Source organism: Nerophis ophidion, linkage group LG09 (assembly GCF_033978795.1).
Source record: "Nerophis ophidion isolate RoL-2023_Sa linkage group LG09, RoL_Noph_v1.0, whole genome shotgun sequence".
In the NCBI taxonomy this organism is placed as follows: domain Eukaryota; kingdom Metazoa; phylum Chordata; class Actinopteri; order Syngnathiformes; family Syngnathidae; genus Nerophis; species Nerophis ophidion.
The window spans coordinates 17,297,051-17,317,850 of record NC_084619.1 but is presented as its reverse complement, the minus strand read 5'-3'; the positions used below and the strand labels follow the sequence as shown (position 1 = coordinate 17,317,850).

The 20,800-nt window shown below is 39.9% G+C and overlaps 1 protein-coding gene across 21 annotated transcripts in view; it reads right to left on the bottom strand.

Moving 5' to 3' along the window:
• Positions 1 to 20,800, bottom strand: part of nrxn1a (neurexin 1a) — a 775,979-nt gene that overhangs the window by 478,632 nt on the left and 276,547 nt on the right. For all 21 annotated transcript variants that reach the window (XM_061910433.1, XM_061910435.1, XM_061910444.1 and 18 more), the window contains one exon: positions 19,882 to 20,323. In XM_061910433.1, coding sequence (XP_061766417.1) covers positions 19,882 to 20,323 — 442 coding nt within the window. The remainder of the gene's footprint in view (positions 1 to 19,881; positions 20,324 to 20,800) is intronic.

The window sequence follows — 20,800 nt, the reverse complement described above, 5'->3', positions numbered from 1 at the left end:
CAGTAAATGAAGTCGACTAAAATATAAAGCATACAAGATAAGGTCTCTTTAAAGTTTATTTGAAAACACCTTTATTCAGACTACCTGCAAAGCATTTGTTTAACACAAAAGTAGCATCAATCAATCAATCAATGTTTATTTATATCGCCCTAAATCCCAAGTGTCTCAAAGGGCATCACAAGCCACGGTTCAGAACCCACATCAGAGCAACGGAAAACTCAACCCAGTGGGATGACAATGAGAAACCTTGGAGAGGACCGCAGATGTGGATGACCCTCCACCTCCTCTAGAAGAGACGGGTGCAATGGACTTCGAGTGGGTCTAGCATACTATTGTGAAAGTCCTATCCATAGTGGATCTAACATAAGAGTGTGAATCCAGTCCATAGTGGGGCCAGCAGGAGACCATCCCGAGCAGGGACAGGTCAGCAGCATGGAGATGTCCCCAGCTGATGGACAGGCGAGCGGTCCACAACGGGTCCTGACTCTGGACAGCCAGCACCCCAGAACCCTGCTCCACAAGGGAGATGGGGGCAGAGCAGAAAAGAAAAGAAACGGCAAATCAGTCTAAAAAGGGGGTCTATTTAAAGGCTAGAGCTGTGGTTTTCAACCTTTTTTTAGTGATGTACCCCCTGTGAACATTTTGTTTATTCAAGTACCCCCTAATCAGAGCAAAGCATTTTTGGTTGAAAAAAAAGAGATAAAGAAGTAAAATACAGCACTATGTCATCAGTTTCTGATTTATTAAATTGTAACCATCCATTTTCTACCGTTTATTCCCTTTTGGGGTCACGGGGGTCACTGGTGCCTATCTCAGCTACAATCGGACGGAAGGCGGAGTACACCCTGGACGAGTCGCCACCATCGCAGGGCCAACACAGACAACAGTGCAAAATATTGTTGATTTGTAGTGGTCTTTTTTGAACTATTTGGAAAAAAAGATATAAAAATAACTAAAAACTTGTTGAAAAACAAGCAAGTGATTCAATTATAAATAAAGATTTCTACACATAGAAGTAATCATCAACTTAAAGTGCCTTCTTTTGGGATTGTAATAGAGATCCATCTGGATTCATCAACTTCATTCTAAACATTTCTTCACAAAAAATGAAATCTTTAACATCAATATTTATGGAACATGTCCACAAAAATCTAGTTGTCAGCACTGAATATTGCATTGTTGCATTAATTTTCATATTTTATGACATTCATATTTTGTTGAAGTATTATTTAATGAATATATTTATAAAGGATTTTTGAATTGTTGCTATTTTTAGAATATTTAAAAAAATATATCACATACCCCTTGGCATACCTTCAAGTACCCCCATTTGAGAACCACTGAGCTAGAGTATACAAATGAGTTTTTCAAGGTCAGGAATGATGCACTTAGTCCTTTTTTGCTCCAAAAGTGTAACATGTCTCCTGGATGTTTGAAAACATAGCAAAACGCCACTGGTAGGTAGGAACACGAAAACATGTATGTGCAGTAAATGAGATTGTCTCTGTGGTGAAACCATGTATAGTACAGGCAAAGTCCTCACTTAAATTTTGAGGCAGCCCGTATCACTTTTCAATTGCACATGCACTGTTAGTAGATGGTATGCAACACGCCCATGCTATTTTATAGATTGCACTCGCTGTTTAGCACGTGGTATTTGGATTTTAGTAAAGAAGGCAATAAGTGACCTCGGACTATGTTAAGGTAACGTGTGTAGTTCCCCAGGATTCGGTCCTTGGGCCTGCACTCTTCAGCATCTACATGCTGCCGCTAGGTGACATCATACGCAAATACGGTGTTAGCTTTCACTATTTTGCTGATGACACCCAACTCTACATGCCCCTAAAGCTGACCAACACGCCGGACTGTAGTCAGCTGGAGGCGTGTCTTAATGAAATTAAACAATGAATGTCCGCCAACTTTTTGCAACTCAACGCCAAAAAAACAGAAATGCTGATTATCGGTCTTACTTGACACCGACCTCTATTTAATAATACAACTTTAAAATATGACAACCAAACAATTAAACAAGGCGACTCAGTAAAGAATCTAGACACTATCTTTGACCCAACTCTCTCGTTTGAGTCACACATTATTAGCGTTATTAAAACCACCTTCTTTCATCTCCGTAATATCGCTAAAATTCGCTAAATTTTGTCCACTAACGACACTGAGATCATTATCCATGCGTTTGTTACGTCTCGTCTCGATTACTGTAACGGATTATTTTCGCGTCTCCCCATGTCTAGCATTAAAAGATTACAGTTGGTACAAAATGCGGCTGCTAGACTTTTGACAAGATCAAGAAAGTTTGATCATATTACGCCTGTACTGGCTCACCTGCACTGGCTTCCTGTGCACTTAAGATGTGACTTTAAGGTTTTACTACTTACGTATAAAATACTACACGGTCTAGCTCTAGCCTATCTTGCCGATTGTATTGTACCATATGTCCCGGCAAGAAATCTTATTTCAAAGGACTACGGCTTATTATACAAATGAGTTTTTCAAGGTCAGGAATGATGCACTTAGTCATTTTTTGCTCCAAAAGTCAATGCCAACAAACATTTTTTGAGCATGTTTTCTATTTTGTTCATGCTACATTGCTGGCAAAGCAAATATGTAATGTATATGTGTTGTGAAACAGAGTTACAATGTGTGATTGAATCATCATTTGTTTATGACAGCAATTTTAAATTTAGTCATCGTTTTTTGCCGAAAACATATTTTAGTTCTACTCAAATTTTAGTCATCAAAACATATTTAGTTTTAGTCAATGAAACCATGCAACATTTTTGTCATCTAAAATTACAGTAAATGAAGTCGCCTAAATTATAAAGCATTAACGATAAAGTCCCTTTAAAGTTCATTTAAAAGCTCATTTATTCAGACTACCTGCAAAGCATTTAACACAAAAGTAGCATGATCTCATGGTCAGGAATGATGCACTTCTGCCGACAAATATCTTTTGAGCTTGTTTTCTATTTTTAATCACACTACAAAGCTGGCAAAGCAGTTATGTTTATGAGTTGCAAAACAGCATTACAATCTGTGCTTTTATCATAATTTGTTCATAAGCGCGGGAGAACCAGAAGCAGCAAATACACACATGTGGAGAGGAAAATTTAATCCAACCAGCCATCCATTTTCTACCACTTGTCTTTATTGGGGTCGCGAGTGGCTGGAGCGTTTCATTTGGTAATAAATGTCCGCCTCAAACAAATACATACATCAGAAACACTGCATCCACTTACTCTTTTTGCTGGGTGTGGGAATTAAGCGCATTGGACCATATTAAAAGTTGTCATGCCTTTAGATTTAACATGAAATACATGATTCTTTGAGGCAGGGAAAATCATTGTTTTGTAAAGAAGTAATACGGTAGAATTAGCTTCTATGTTAGTGACTTCTCTTTGTTTATAATGTATATATTCTGATGCATCTACTCTCTATTTTATGCTGCCCTTTTTTTTTTATTATGTGCTGCAGCTGTTACATATACTGTTAATATTGTACATGGTAATTGGGATTTGTTACATATTGTATATACTATATAACAAAAACCTAATTTAATATATCACTATATATTATATACTGTATATATAATATGTAAATAGTACATATATGTTACATTTTATATTGCTATTATGTTACACTTTTAGTCTACTTAAAGGTCTACTGAAATGAGATTTTCTAATTTAAACAGGGATAGCAGGTCCATTCTATGTGTCATACTTGATCATTTCGCGATATTGCCATATTTTTGCTGAAAGGATTTAGTAGAGAACATAGAGGATAAAGTTCGCAACTTTTGGTGCTGATAAAAAAAGCCTCGCCTTTACCGGAAGTCACAGACGATGACGAGGGCTCCTCACGTCCTCACATTGTTTTTAATGGGAGCCTCCAGCAGCAAGACCTATTCGGACCGAGAATTTCCCCATTAATTTGAGCGAGGATGAACATTTTGTGGATGATGATATATATAGCGAAAGACTAGAAAAAAAAAAAAAAAAAAAGTCCAAAAAAAAAAAAAGGCGATTGCATTGGGACGGATTCAGATGTTTTTAGAAACATTTACTAGGATAGTTCTGGGAAATCCCTTATATTTCTATTGTGTTGCAAGTGTTTTAGTGAGATTTAATAGTACATCATAGTCGGAGGGGTGTGTCCACGGGTGTCTTGAGGCCAGTGTCTGAGAGAAGTCTCGGCAGATACAAGGACGGCACAAACTCCACAGATCTCCGGTAAGAGGTGACTTTTTAACACAATTTTCTCACCAAAACCTGCCGGTTGACAAGTGGTCGGGAACCATGTTCGCTTGACCGCTCTGATCCATAGTAAAGCTTCACCTCCGGGAATTTTAAACAAGGAATCACCGTGTGTTTGTGTGGCTAAAGGCTAAAGCTTCCCAACGCCATCTTTCTACTTTGACTTCTCCATTATTAATTGAACAAATTGCAAAAGATTCAGCAACACAGATGTCGAGAATACTGTGTAATTCCGCGATGAAAAGAGACGACTTTTAGCCGCAAATGGTGCTGCGCTAATATGACGTCTACAGTCCATGATGTCACGCGCACGCGTTATCATTCCGCGACGTTTTTAACAAGAAACTCCGCAGGAAATTTAAAATTGCGATTTAGTGAACTAAACCGGCCGTATTGGCATGTGTTGCAATGTTAATATTTCATCATTGATATATATCAATCAATCAATCAATGTTTACTTATATAGCCCTAAATCACTAGTGTCTCATCCATCTTGGAAATATATAAACTATCAGACTGCGTGGTCGGTAGTAGTGGGTTTCAGTAGGCCTTTAATACCTGCATTATCCTTTCCATCCTTTGAAACTGAGCTACTGTGAGGAACAGTTTCCCTTGTGGATCAATACATTTTGTGTAAGTCTAAGTCTAACCTTACAGTTGTGTAAATGTCAAGATGACTTGCTGATGGCATCTTAGCAGTAAATAAGAAATGTGTCCTATTCACTTTTTCCCAGGTGTACACATTACCATGTGGAACATGTTGAATCCATTTTTTGTTTTGGCCGTGAGGTATCAAATGTTTTATCCCACAAGGAAAAGTGTCTCTTTGGCTCTCGTTCAGAAATAACTACCAGCTCCTCTTTCATATGTATGCTTTTAAGGAGCTGTGATCGCATACATTGCGAACATGTCCTACCCATCTACAAGACAAAATTAAATATATACATCTATAAATGGTTGATTTATATAGGCTAGTAAGGTAAAGTTTTATGCCTGACAAGTTTTGGCTCCCTTGCTTTTGCAGCTTTCATCAGTATTTAGAAATACATGTCAGTAGGCTAAATGAACCTCTTCAACAAAATTAAAAATAATTGGATTTCGTTTGTCAACATGTTCGTCTTGTTTTTAATTCGTTGACTAAAATATCACTTCATGTTTTCATAGTTTTAGTAATCGTGCATTTGTTTTGATTAGTTATTGTCTTAACTTGACAGGGGAAAATAGGTTTTTGACGATAACTATAATTTTATAGAACTTGTTAAAGCAAATTCAATTGATCCATTTTGGTGTCTTAGTACTCTCCAATGACCTCTGTTTTTTTCACATACAATATATGTCATTACAATATTTCTCGTATATATATATTATATAGGGCTTCACGGTGGCAGAGGGGTTAGTGCGTCTGCCTCACAATACGAAGGTCCTGCAGTCCTGGGTTCAAATCCAGGCTCGGGATCTTTCTGTGTGGAGTTTGCATGTTCTCCCCGTGAATGCGTGGGTTCCCTCCGGGTACTCCGGCTTCCTCCCACTTCCAAAGACATGCACCTGGGGATAGGTTGATTGGCAACACTAATTTGGCCCTAGTGTGTGAATGTGAGTGTGAATGTTGTCTGTCTATCTGTGTTGGCCCTGCGATGAGGTGCCGACTTGTCCAGGGTGTACCCCGCCTTCCGCCCGATTGTAGCTGAGATAGGCGCCAGCGCCCCCCGCGACTCCGAAAGGGAATAAGCGGTAGAAAATGTATGTATGTGTATGTAACAATTCGAGATGCTACCTCAGTAGAAGCATTTAAGTCTCATCTTAAAACTCATTTGTATACTCTAGCCTTTAAATAGACCCCCTTTTTAGACCAGTTGATCAGCCGTTTCTTTTCTTTTCCTCCTATGTCCCCCCCCCCCTCCTTTGTGGTGGCCATGGATGAAGTACTGGCTGTCTAAAATCGGGACCCAGGATGGACCGCTCGTCCAGAGTCAGGACCCAAGATGAACCGCTCGCCTCTGCGCTGCTGATCCGCCTCTGCTTGGGATGGTTTCCTGCTGGCTCCACTTTGGATGGGACTCTCGCTACTATATTGGATCCACTTTGGACTTGATTCTCACGGTTACGTTAGATCCACTATGGATTGGAATTTCACAATATCATGTTAGATCCGCTCGACATCCATTGCTTTCGGTCTCCTGGGGGGTCATGGTCGACGTCCCACTGGGGTGAGTTTTTTCTTGCCCTTATGTGGGCCCTACCGAGGATGTAGTTGTGGTTTGTTGAGGCACTTGTTATTTAGGGCTATATAAATAAACAATGCATATAACTGTGTATGCATATACAAAGTGTAAACATCATCACTGGATTACTTATTTACGTTCCTTAACACACATACGACACGTGAATGCTATTATTGCATGAATATTCCAAAAAACTTTTTTTTTTTTCGGCGGCAGGTTGGCTTTCTAAATTGATGCAAGCGGGAGACGAAAGGATGTCAACATATTTAAAAGATGGGCCGGGAGTGCTGTGCTTCCTTGTCACAGTCCTGTAAAGGAAGTGTGTAAACACAGTCAAGCTACATTGTCAGAAGGCACTAAAGCATCCCATGGGGACGTGTGCCATCACCGGGCGTGGAGCACGGCGGATCGTAACGCACACATTTTAGGACTATGTTTGGAACATTATTCATAGCCAAAAGGGTTGTGTGTGCGTGTGTTTGTGTGTGTGTGTGTGTGTGTGTGTGTGTGTGTGTGTGTGTGTGTGTGTGTGTGTGTGAATGCTGCAGAGCATAACAGAGAAGATGGATCTAGTACAAGATTGGAACATGGAGATAAAGATGTCTGGAAAAGGCTCAAGGGAGGGGACGCACAATGGCAGATAAGAGCATGCAGATGTGGAAACACAATAGCAACATCTGCAGAGTTTTGATTGAATGATTGATACTTTTATGAGTAGATTGCACAGTTCAGTACATAATCCGTACAATTGACCACTAAATGGTAACACCCGAATACGTTTTTCAACTTGTTTAAGTCGGGGTCCACGTCATACTTGCCAACCCTCCCGGATTTTCCAGGAGACTCGAAATTCAGCGCCTCTCCCGAAAACTTCCCGCGACAAATTTTCTCCCGAAAATCTCCTGAAATTCAGACGGCGCTGAAGGCCACGCCCACTCCAGCTCCATGGGAACCTGACTCAATGTTGTTACACTCTTAAACAGGACAATACTGCCATCTACTGTACATAGAATAGAATGTCTGTTCTGAAGCCCACGGTAATGGGACATAACTTCATCACGTCGCCTGGTTTTTGACTCCAACCCAATATATTACACCGTCGACGAGCAAAATGAAGAAATACGCTTGCAAGTTCCAGAACGATTGAAAACAAGAATTTCACTTTATCCAGGAGAGTTCGAAGGGGAAGGGGTGTGTTGCCTGTAAATTTTGTAGAACAGCTGGACTTCTCCATTAAACACGGTGAACAGATATACTCAGCCATGAACGGTCAGTCAGCGAAGCACAAAGCATCCGCAGCGCAGCATCGTTCACAACCCAGTATTATGGCCCACCTTGCAAAATGGAGACCCGATGGTGTAACTTACGCTGAGACAAAGATGGCTATGCTGATAGCTGGAAGCAACATCCCGTTCTCATTTGCGGATGTCTACAACAAATCCGTGAAGGATGTTCCCGGATTCGGACATCTCTCGCTAATACGCAATTGGCAGAACAAAGGTTACTCAAATAGTGAAAGGTAAGTTTTGTTGTTGTTTTTTTAGTAACCAGCAAGCACAGTACAGTTAGTAGAACAACTGTGTTTTTATTACTGTGTATTTGATAGGTGCCGTCTGAAATTCAACTATTTATTTTATTTATATATATATATATATATTAAAATAAATATATATAGCTAGAATTCACTTAAAGTCAAGTATTTCATACATATGTGTATATATATATATATATATATATATATATATATATATACATACATCCATATATATATATATATATATATATATATATATATATGAAATACTCGAGTTGGTAAATTATACGCCACCCCTCTTAACCATGCCCCCCGCCCCAACCACGCCTCCGCCCCACCCCCGATCATGCCTCACCCCCCCACCTCCCGAAATCGGAGGTCTCAAGGTTGGCAAGTATGGTCCACGTTAATCAATTCATGGTATTGAGTGCACGGGATAATGTAAAGTAATATAATGTAAATGTTTTGCTGACTAATTATGATGAGGTTTCACCCTTGCAGCCAACTTCATATGCTCTCAAACATTTGTCTTGCAGTTATCAAAGTAGAGGGTAAAAAGGCCTGTCAAGACAGCTCTCATACTTCCTGCATCAGCAGCCAGGCGCAACTTGGCATGATACCTCCTAACCCCACTCACACATCCCCAAAATGTGTTAAACCGGGGATTACGACAATCCAGTTAGGACGATACGGCCAAATCTCTCTGTGTGATTGGATTCTCTGTAGGGAGAGAGAGCTATGGAGAAGTGTTGCTGTTAGTGTGTGTGCATGCGGCTATGTTCTTTATGTGTGTGTGTGTGTGTGGTAACAGTATCCGTGCCGTGGCAGGAAGTAGGATCTACAACGGAGCAATGGCCATGTATCATCTCTGTGTCCCACAGCACTCTTAGCCCAGAAGCTCTCGCGTAAAAGCGGTGTTGCTTTACGTCTCTGATGTATTGAGGTTAGAAGATGCTGTCTGGGAGTCAAAAGTCTATTCACAGACTTCCTTCCTGCAGAAAGAGCCAGCTCGGATAAATAGAGCATGGATCATTATCAACTATTGTCACGAATGCAACTCTTAAGTGTTACTCATAGAAGACCCGGCTGCAGATAATTACATCTGGCCCTTTTCACTGATGTGCTGGAGTGTTCATGCTGTAGATAGAACATCTGAAACGTAGCAAATTGTGTCATATGTTTTAGGGGTCGGTCAGTCACTCCCACTAGATTTGAAGGTTTTTTTCCCCTTAAAATAACGACTTAAAGGCCTACTGAAACCCACTACTACCGACCACGCAGTCTGATAGTTTATATATCAATGATGAAATATTAACATTGCAACACATGCCAAATTGCAATTTTAAATTTCCTGAGAGTTTCTTGTTGAAAACGTCGCGGAATGATGACGTGTACGCGTGACGTCAGGGAATGTTAGGAAATATTAGCGCTGCGCACACACACAGCTAAAAGTCGTCTGCTTTAACCGCATAATCACACAGTATTTTGGACATCTGTGTTGCTGAATCGAAAGATGGAGTTGAGAAGCTTTAGCCTTTAGCCACACAAACACACGGTGATTCCTTGTTTAAAATTCCCGGAGGTGAAGCTTTACTATGGATCAGAGCGGTCAAGCGAACATGGATCCCGACCAAATGTCAACCAGCAGTTTTCGGTGAGAGATAAGTGATCAGCTGAGCTTGTGCCGTCCATACAGCTGCCGTCGACTTCCCTCAGACACTGGCCTCAAGACACCCGTGGATACACCCTTCCGACTATCAGGTACTATTAAACTCACTTAAACACTAGCAACACAATAGAAAGATAAGGGATTTCCCACAATTATCCTAGTAAATGTGTCTAAAAACATCTGAATTCGTCCCAATGCAATCGCGTTTTTTTTTTTTCTAGTCGCTATCAATATCTTCAAACACAAATTTTTCATCCTCGCTCAAATTAATGGGGAAATTGTCGTTTTCTCGATCCGAATAGCTCTTTTTTTTGGAGGCTCCCATTAAAAACAATGTGAGGATGTGAGGAGCCCTCAACGGGTGACGTCATCGTCTGCGACATCTGGTAAAGGCAGGGCTTTTCTGTTAGCGACCAAAAGTTGCGAACTTTATCGTGGATGTTCTCTACTAAATCCTTTCAGCAAAAATATGGCAATATCGCGAAATGATCAAGTATGACACATAGAATGGAACTGCTATCCCCGTTTAAATAAGAAAATCTCATTTCAGTAGGCCTTTAACTTTGAATCAAATACACAACATTAATACGAATTGAAAAATCAGATGGTCTACATAAACATGTCTGCCGTAGTCACCAGTCTCAAAAAAGGAAATACAAGTCCGGTCCTTTAAATACCGCTGGGTTAGAAAAAAAAAATCCAGAACTGTGGCTGTAGGCAAATTCCTAATCATTTTATGAAATCTTCAAAATTGCAGCATCTGCATTTCATTTATCATGGGAGCATCCAGAAGTGCTATTTATTTTAGCATGAGCTTTAAAATGTTGGCTGAGCTATTCAGTTAATGTTTTGTTTACAATCAATTGATCAACGGTGTCAATGCTGGCTGAGCAGTTTGCACCTTATCAGTATCAAAACATTGGTTCTGTTGCTGCTGTGTTGTGCAACACACTTGTTAATGGATAACTATGGGCCTCATCTACAAAGAACCTAAATAACAAGCGCCAAATTGTGTGTAGAAACTATAAACTTGCAGGTATGACGATCTACTATCAGGGGACGGCGTGGCGCGGTTGGGAGAGTGGCCGTGCTAGCAACCTGAGGGTTCTTGGTTCAATCCCCACCTTCTACCAACTTCGTCATGTCCGTTGTGTCCTTGAGCAAGACACTTCACCCTTGCTCCTGTTGGGTCGTGGTTAGAGCCTTGCATGGCAGCTCCCATCATCAGTCTGTGAATGTGTGTGTGAATGGGTGAATGTGGAAATAGTGTCAAAGCGCTTTGAGTACCTTGAAGTTAGAAAAGCGCTATACAAGTATAACCCATAACCCAGGCCTGGGCAATTATTTTGACTCGGGGGGCCATATTTAGAGAAAAAAATGTGTCTGGGGGCCGGTATATCTAGTTTTAGGAACACTAATACACAACCTCACAATAATGTCTGACTGAATGCCAAAAACGTTATGACAGACCACCTTAAAAAACGTAATGGAATTTTACATTTTTCTATGAACGATAAAACACTGAATATTGACAAAATATAAATGTCACACCCCCTTTTGAATGACATATTTTACAATCAAGTGAAACGCAACAAAAAGTGAAAGGGGTACAAAATAAACCCACCTACAATGTGATGTATCTGATATATCACTAAGCTTTAGAACTTTCCTGTGAAAATCTCCTTCCGCGTCTGTGGGAATGCTTCCCGCCCACGCTGCCCATCTCAACCAACGCACTGAGGGACTGGGGAGGATTTGGTGCTCGCAGTGGTGTATAATGTAGCCTGTAATAGTAGGGATGCATGGGATTCTGGGTATTTGTTCTTTTGTGTTTCTGTTGTGTTACAGTGCCGATGTTCTCCCAAAATGTGTTTGCCATTCTTGTTTGGTGTGGGTTCACTGTGTGGCGCATATTAGTAACAGTGTTAAAGTTGTTTAAACTGGCACCCCCAGTGTGACCTGTATGGCTGTTAAAAAGGTATGCCTTGCAATGGTTTGCGTGTGACTGCAGAAACCTCACACGACATGGGACGGGGTTGGCAAGCTTATTGAACGTGTTGTAGAGGGAGTTAAAGGCAGAGCCTTCATAGGATGCCCTAATTATTGTGGGTCGAGGGAAATCCGGTAAACATTGGTGAGAATAGTAGATCAGTCATTCGGTAGTCTCTCGGAATATTCAGGAGGGTTTTAAGTATCATGCTGTCAAGCTTTTTAAGTATGATGCTGTCAAGCGGCATTCATTAAAAACTTGCGGGCCCCACTATCATTACATTTTCATATTAAGGTGCGGGCCACGTGTTTGAGACCCCTGGATTATACATAGCACAAAGTAAAAAAAAAAAAACCCTGTATGCAGTGTTATTTCATTTTGAATTTTAAAACAGTTTTGTGGCTCCCATTGTTTTCTTTATTTTGTGAAATGGGTCAAAATGGCTCTTTTAGTTGTAAAGGTTGCCGACCCCTGATCTAGATGAATGACAACATTCATAGACACATTTGGGTACCGATACCGGTACCAAAATATTAATATCGGGACAATCCTAATTGCAAGATGTTTTTTCCATATAGGAGATGTGTTGATTTATTTGAGTTTGAGTTTGAGTTTATTTCGAACATGCAAGCATACAACAAGATACATCACAACTTCCAGTTTCTCTTTTCAACATGTTCGAAAAGGAGTAGGAAAAAGCAGAGCTTATTTAATCATACCCCTTTTCTTTACATAACACTTGCTAAAACTTTTGTTCACTTCCTGTTCTCAAAGTATTCACAATGTATACTCCTAAAGTAATAAGTAATCACGATAAAAATAAATAAACAAAGAAATAATTGGTGAAGCAAGTTTTATTCCATACGATGAGATAAGTACGATTATTTTGAGAATGAATGGGTGAGTGAAATCAGAATGTTTATCATAGTTCTTCTTTTTTGTACTTTGTAAACACTTCTAGTTTGAAGAGTTTCTTGAAGTGGATCATATTAGTACATTGTTTGATTGCTTTGCTTAATCCATTCCATAATTTATTTTGGGGCCTACTGGCTCACATTACCCCGTAGGTTATCCATCAGCACAACAATATTATTGGTGGAAAGATATTTATAGAGATGCCCTTTGTAACTAAATTCTGTTTACAACTTTTATGGACAGAATTTCTAGTCGCAGTCAGGGCATTGAAGGGATCCGATCTGGTGGCTTCAGGATTTTGACTCCGCTTTTTGCGGATGATATGGTCATGCTGGCTTCATCTGGCCAGGATCTTCAGCTCTTACTTGATTGGCTCGCAACTAAGTGTGAAGCTACTGGAATGGAAATCGGCACTCCCTAGTCAGAGTCCATTGTTCTCGCCCGGAAAAGGGTGGAGTGCCATCTCCCGGTTGGTGAGGAGATCCCGGCCCAAGTGGAGGACTTCAAGTACCTCGGGATCTTGTTCACGAAGCAAGGGGAGAGTGGATCGTGACATCGACAGGCAGATCGGTGTGGTGTCTGCAGTAATGCGGACACTATCGATCCGTTGTGGTAAAATAAGGAGCACAGACAGAAGGCAAATCTCTCAATTTACAGGTGCATCTACATTTGTATCCTGACCTATGGTCATAAGCTTTGGGTTATGACCGAAATGACAAACTTACGGCCAAAATGAGATAAGTTGAGAAGCTCTGTCATTTGAGAAGAATTAGAGTAAAGCTGCTGCTCCTCCACATCAAGAGTGGCCAGATGAGGTGGTTCAGGCATCTGGTAAGGATGCCCCCCGAACGCCTCTCTGGAGAGGTGTTTAGGGCGAGTCCGAATGTGGGGAAGACCCAGGAAATGGTGGAGAGAATATGTCCCCCTCGGGAAGAACTGTAAGAAGTTGCTGTGGAAAGGGAAGTCTGGGCTTCTCTGCTTAGGCTGCCGCCCCCGCGTTCCGACTTTGGATAAGCGGGAAAAGATGGATACCGCATATAGTGAATTATACAGTTGTTTACAAAAACTGCAAATGATTAAACCGTCTGAACTCCAAAAGCTGCAAAGCCTCCATTTAAGGTGCAATGTACTCAGTAGTTAATCAAACAATAATAAATTGCCTTTTGAGCTTTATGTGAGCCTCATGACAGAAATTGTGAGATGTTAAGAGGAATAGTTGGCACTAAAAAGTGGCATGCAAAGAAAAAACATACCTGGTAAATTTGAAACCTTTTGACTGAAACTTTGAGTCGCAATTCTAACCGTTTTGCAAGTCTTCTCACTTGGGATCTTAAAGAGACCTTTTTGTTCTTTTTACACTGACGCTATGACTCTGATGGAAACAAGATAAATTATTCTTAAATGTCATTAGCGCACAGCACTGTGCAGCAACTGTCTTGGTCCTGGGAGAGACCACCTCCTGTTTCCATGGATACGTAGACAGGGTCGACAGAACAGCGACTAGAAAAAGCACAACTAGACGTTCTGCTGGGTGAATGTACGGACAAGACACATAATGAGCACTATCTAAAATAGGAAATGTATTTTCTTTGACCCACCAAAATAAAAATAGATGTTGCGTTTGGTTCATGAATAAATTACATCATAATCAGTGCAAAAAACTAATATCTCTGTGTAATACACCTGAATTTAAACCCCAAACTCGCCACTATTGTTGATATTTAGTTCTATTCCTTCAAACCCCAGTGTTGCTCTAGGGCGTAATGAAACCCAAATTCAAACTCTTGGGCTCCGGAGTGGAAAACGGTCAAGGAGTACATCCAATTTACAGCATGACATTGCAAGGGCTTGGCTCCAAGCACATACTAACAAATTGCTGCTTAGATAACCAAATCAAAAAGGGACCCGAGAAGCAAATCTGAGCTTAGGGGACACGTCGGGAGAGGGGTCAAAAAATATATTGTGGCAGACATGACTGGGAGGCTGACGTATGGCATATATTACAGGCTGCCTTTCGACTAAGAAGACCAAGTGCCTGCTCCTGAGGTTCACGGCGAGTACTAACCAAAGGAGCCATTGAAACTGCAGAGAGAGACTGGAATCACAGTTATATTGCATACATTCTTTTTTCAGTTTAACAACATATATCAGGGGGACGGCGTGGTGCTATTGGGAGAGTGACCGTGCTAGCAACCTGAGGGTTCCTGGTTCGATCCCCAGCTTCTACCAACCTAGTCACATTCGTTGTGTCCTTGACCAAGACATGTCACCCTTTGCTCCTGATGGGTCGTGGTAAGGGCCTTGAATGACAGCTCCTGCCATCAGTGTGTGAATGTGTGTGTGAATGAGTGAATGTGGAGATAGTGTCAAACCTTGAAGGTTTAAAAGCACTATGCTAGTATAACCCATTGTACAAACCCCGTTTCCATATGAGTTGGGAAATTGTGTTGGATGTAAATATAAACGGAATACAATGATTTACAAATCCTTTTCAACCCATATTCAATTGAATGCACTACAAAGACAAGATATTTGATGTTCAAACTCATAAACTTTGTTTTTTTTTTGCAAATAATAATTAACTTAGAATTTCATGGCTGCAACATGTGCCAAAGTAGTTGGGAAAGGGCATGTTCACCATTGTGTTACATCACCTTTTCTTTGAACAAAACTCAATAAACGTTTGGGAACTGAGGAAACTAATTGTTGAAGCTTTGAAAGTGGAATTCTTTCCCATTCTTGTTTTATGTAGAACTTCAGTCGTTCAACAGTCCGGGGTCTCCGCTGTCGTATTTTACGCTTCATAATGCGCCACACATTTTCGAAGGGAAACAGGGCAGCAGGCGGGCCAGGAAAGTACCCGCACTCTTTTTTCACGAAGTCACGCTGTTGAAACACTTGTATTGCTGAAATAAGCAGCGGCGTCCATGATAACGTTGCTTGGATGACAACATATGTTGTTCCAAAACCTGTATGGACCTTTCAGCATTAATGGTGCATTCACAGATGTGTAAGTTACCCATGCCTTGGGCACTAATGCACCCCCATACCATCACAGATGCTGGCTTTTAAACTTTGCGCCTATAACAATCCGAATATTAGGATAATTAGGATAGCGTTTGTCTTTTGCATGGGAAAGGATTGTTGATTTGTTTAGTGACGGTTACTCAGGTGTTACAACACATTGTCTACAAAGTTTGGATTAAACCTAAATTATAATTATGTTGTTTGTATTGTTTGAATACAAGAATTTAAGGAACTTTGTTGTAATAGCAACACACATGAGACACCTTAGATGGCACAAAGCAATGTCTTTTAAATTGATGTATACAATATGTATGGATATTTTATTTGGGGAAAACACATCAATACTTGAATTTTAATCTTCTCATTATGGTTACAATGGGATAATGCAGGCAAAAATATGTCTTAACTTAAAGGCCTACTGAAATGAGATTTTCTTATTCAAACAGGGATAGCAGGTCCATTCTATGTGTCATACTTGATCATTTCGCGATATTGCCATATTTTTCCTGAAAGGATTTAGTAGAGAACATTGACAATAAAGTTCGCAACTTTTGGTCGCTAATAGAAAAGCCCTGCCTTTACCGGAAGTCGCAGACGATGACGTCACCCGTTGATGGCTCCTCACATTGTTTTTAATGGGAGCCTCCAACAAAAAGAGCTATTCAGACTGTAATTTGAGCGAGGATGAAAGATTTGTGTTTGAGGATATTGATAGCGACGGACTAGAAAAAAATAAAATAAAAATCAAATAAAATAAAAAAAAAAAGCGATGGCATTGGACGTATTCAGATGTTTTTAGACACATTTACTAGGATCATTCTGGGAAATCCTTATCTTTCTATTGTGTTGCTAGTGTTTTAGTGAGTTTAATAGTACCTGATAGTCGGAATGGTATATCCACGGGTGTGTTGACGCCAGTGTCTGAGGGCAGTCGACGGCAGCTGTACGGACGGCACCAGCTCAGCTGATCTCCAGTAAGTGGCGACTTTTTACCACAATTTTCTCACCGAAAACTGCTGGTTGACAAGTGGTCGTGATCCACGTTCGCTTGACCGCTCTGATCCATAGTAAAGTTTCACCTCCGGGAATTTTAAACAAGGAATCACCGTGTTTGTGTGGCTAAAGGCTAAAGCTTCCCAACTCCATCTTTCTACTTTGACTTCTCCATTATTAATTGAACAAATTGCAAAAGATTCAGCAACACAGATGTCTAAAATACTGTGTAATTATGCGGTTAAAGCCAACGACTTTTAGCTGTGTGTTTGTGCGCAGCACTAATATTTCCTAACAGTCTGTGATGTCACACGTACACGTCAGCATTCTGCGACGTTTTCAACAGGACACTTGGCGGGAAATTTAAAATTGTAATTTAGTAAACTAAAAAGGCCGTATTGGCATGTGTTGCAATGTTAATATTTCATCATTGATATATAAACTATCAGACTGCATGGTCGGTAGTTGTGGGTTTCAGTAGGCCTTTAAAGGTTTGTATTGTATTTACTGTGTAATTCATTGTTTCTCAAATTGTGATACACTTACCACTAATGGTACTGTAAATATGTACTGTGTATGGAGTATCGTTGATGTTTGTTCATTGCGTGTAAGGTTCTAGTGGCCCAAAAAATGTATATATTTGTTAAATAAATCCTCTGCCTTGTTTTAAGGAATACTTAGGCCTACTACGCTACTGTGTTTTAATGTTGGTCATTATGGTGGTACTCGGTGAAAAAAGTTTGATATCCACTGGGGTAATAGATCCTTAAATGAAGTGGGGCTGCATCCATTAGTTGACATAGTTGACAATAATAATTACAAAAATCCATCAACATTTTTAAAACAATTATTATTATTGACGATTCGCTCCATACAATTTCAATTGATGGGCTGCCAGGAATGTTTATGTTTACACTCATATTCGTTTTGGTGAATAATTGCAGCAAAAATAATCCTAACAGTAAGGTAAACACAATTTTATAGTGTCATGTTTACAGGAAATCTTGCACTTTAAGTATATTAGTTTATTTTTCACTGTGGTTATGTACAGTACTTTGTGAAACGTTTAATTTACTATAACTAGTTTTCAAACTTTGTTAAAATTAAATTGCAGACATGTCAAATTTAAACGTGTACAGCAGATCATAGCTGACTAATCGAAGGAAAAATTTGGTCAACTACTAAAATAATCGTTAGATGCTGCCCTAAAAAGCAGATCGAATTGTGCATAGGGCCTTTTTTGTATGAATAGGCACATGTAAAAATGACAATTAATGAATGAGTGGTCTCTTCATATGATATTTCTCCACAAACTTATTTCGAGCTCCTTCCTTTTCCATCACTGATAAAAATATAATTGCAAATGTCCCCTGACAGTCTCATTATCTCTAGTGGTGTGCGTTGTTAATGTTGGGCTAATAAATGGCCGTACTGAAATCAAACCCTGGCTGGAGATGTGTCAGGAAGATATGCAAATATATGTCGTTTTAATTACGTTCAAGTACCGTATTTTTCGAATTATAAATCGCAGTTTTTTTCATAGTTTGGCCGGGGCTGCGACATATACTTCGGAGCGACTTATGTGTGAAATTATTAACACAATACCGTAAAATATTAAATAATATTATTTCTATAATTCATGGAAGAGACGAAGAAAATATCAGCAATCGTCACACACACGTCAGCAATCGTCACACACACGTCAACCAATAAGAATTTGGCGGGGGAGGGTCATGGCAGAAGTGCATTGTGGGTCATGGGATGCTAACTGCTATGTTACTGCCGCAGCTATTCAATCAATCAATCCATCAATCAATCAATGTTTATTTATATAGCCCCAAATCACAAATGTCTCAAAGGACTGCACAAATCATTACGACTACAACATCCTCGGAAGAACCCACAAAAGGGCAAGGAAAACTCACACCCAGTGGGCAGGGAGAATTCACATCCAGTGGGACGCTAGTGACAATGCTGACTATGAGAAACCTTAAAATGGATCATTTCAACGTTGGCGGCAACTTATAAAATCTGAGAAGGGCTGAACAAAAATGGCACCGAAAAGGAAATCATGTACTGCAGATTACAAGCTGGACGTAGTGAAATATGCAGCAGAAAACGACAAGAGGAAGCGGCGCATTGTCTACCTTTGGAGTTGGTAGAGTTGTTTAGAAGTGACATCGAGGAAGAAGATTTCATCAGATTTAGATTAGAAGTGACAGATTGTTTGGTAAACGTATAGCATGTTCTATATATTATAGTTATTTGAATGACTCTTACCATAATGTGTTACGTTAACATACCAGGCACCTTCTCAGTTGGTTATTTATGCGTCATATAACGTACACTTATTCAAACCTGTTGTTCACTATTCTTTATTTATTTTAAATTGCCTTTCAAATGTCTATTCTTGGTGTTGGGTTTTATCAATTAAATTTCCCCCAAAAATGCGACTTATACTCCAGTGCGACATATATATGTTTTATTTTCCTTCTTTGTTATGCATTTTCAGCTGACTTCTAATTAAAAAAATACGGTAGTTAATTTGCACTAAAAATATATATTATTTAACAATTTCCATCCATCCATCCATTTCCTACCGCTTGTACCTTTTAGGGTCGCGGGGGATCGCTGGACCAGCTGCATTCAGGCCGAAGGCGGGTGTCCCTGGACAAGTCGCCACCTCATCGCGGTATTTAACAATTTCTATCCCATTATTTTTTCATCACAAAACCTGCATCAAATTGAATTCAAGTTTGCTTACAAAGTATAAAAATCGTTTCACATATATACAAATATATGTATTTTAAAAAAATGGTAAGTGGGGGCCTCAAAATAAAATTCAAGACAGAAAAATATTTAAAGACAAAAGATGTGTCGAAATATTTTACTGCTCAGTGGCATTGTGCTTAGAGTGTCCGCTTGGAGATTGGTAGGTCGTGAGTTCGAGTCATACCAAAGACTATACAAATTGGACCCATTACCTCCCTGTTTGGCACTCAGCATCAAGGGTTGGAATTGAGGGGTAAATCACCAAAAGGATTCCCGAGCGCGGCCACCGCTGCGGCTCACTGCTCCCCTCACCTCCAGGGTGTGGAACAAGGGGATGAGTCAAATGCAAAGGGTAGTTTCACCACACCTAGTGTGTGTGTGACTATCAGTGGTACTTTAACTTGAACTTTTAAAGAGTTAATTAATAAAATGTAACTTTGTTCCCCCAGTGGATGATTGGTGTTTTATTTGAAAGAAGCATTTGAACTTACCAGATCTGCCATCCCGCTGGAAGTCAACATGGTACCACTCGCCATCATTGACTTTTTTATTCACTGCCTTGGTCTTTGTGGTCCCCGATCCCATGTCCAGCAACAGATACAGGTGTCCATCCAGCATCTCTATGGCAAAGAAGTCCACCTTGAGGGTCTGGGGACTTTTGGAATCCTTCGGCTGCTGCTTTGGCTTGCCATGGCTAAAGAGGAGGAGTCCATTCGGCTCGGTGGTGCGGAAATCAAAGGAGATGGAGCCTGTTTTTTTAGCGTTCCACTTGTTGAGGATGATGAAAGACTCCGGCGTCTCAAAGGTGATCGGGTCCAGGGTGGCCACGTTCTCACACTTGAAGGCCACAGTGCCATGGACCTTCATCTTGGGATCCCCCTGTTTGGCCAGCCGTGATAGCTCAAGTCTTACATCATTGTTTTTGTACACAACCTGAGGAGGAAAAGATCAGACAGTTATATTCTCGTCAACTTTGAATCACAAATATTGAAATTAAATGATTTGGTGCATTTGCAAAAAGCTAAAATGATGTACAAAGCAAACTATAACCTGCTACCCAAGAATGTACAACAATTATTCTCAACAAAAGAAAGAAATATGACATTGGAATAAAATTTACATTTGTATGCTCATACAAAACATAAAACCTTTACCATATCAGTATGTGGAATTCAATTATGGAGTGGATTAACCTAATAAATCAAACAAAGCACCAATATGATTCAGTTTAAGAGACTGTTCAAACTACAAGTATTCACAAAGAACATAGAACAAGAATTATGATAAACATCAAGAACCCTTTTTTGGTTTTCTTTTATTGAGACAAAGATAATTTATGTATTTAATATTTTTTGCTTACTATGGTAAAATATTTGTTTATTATTTATGTGTTCACTGTTATGTTACAGA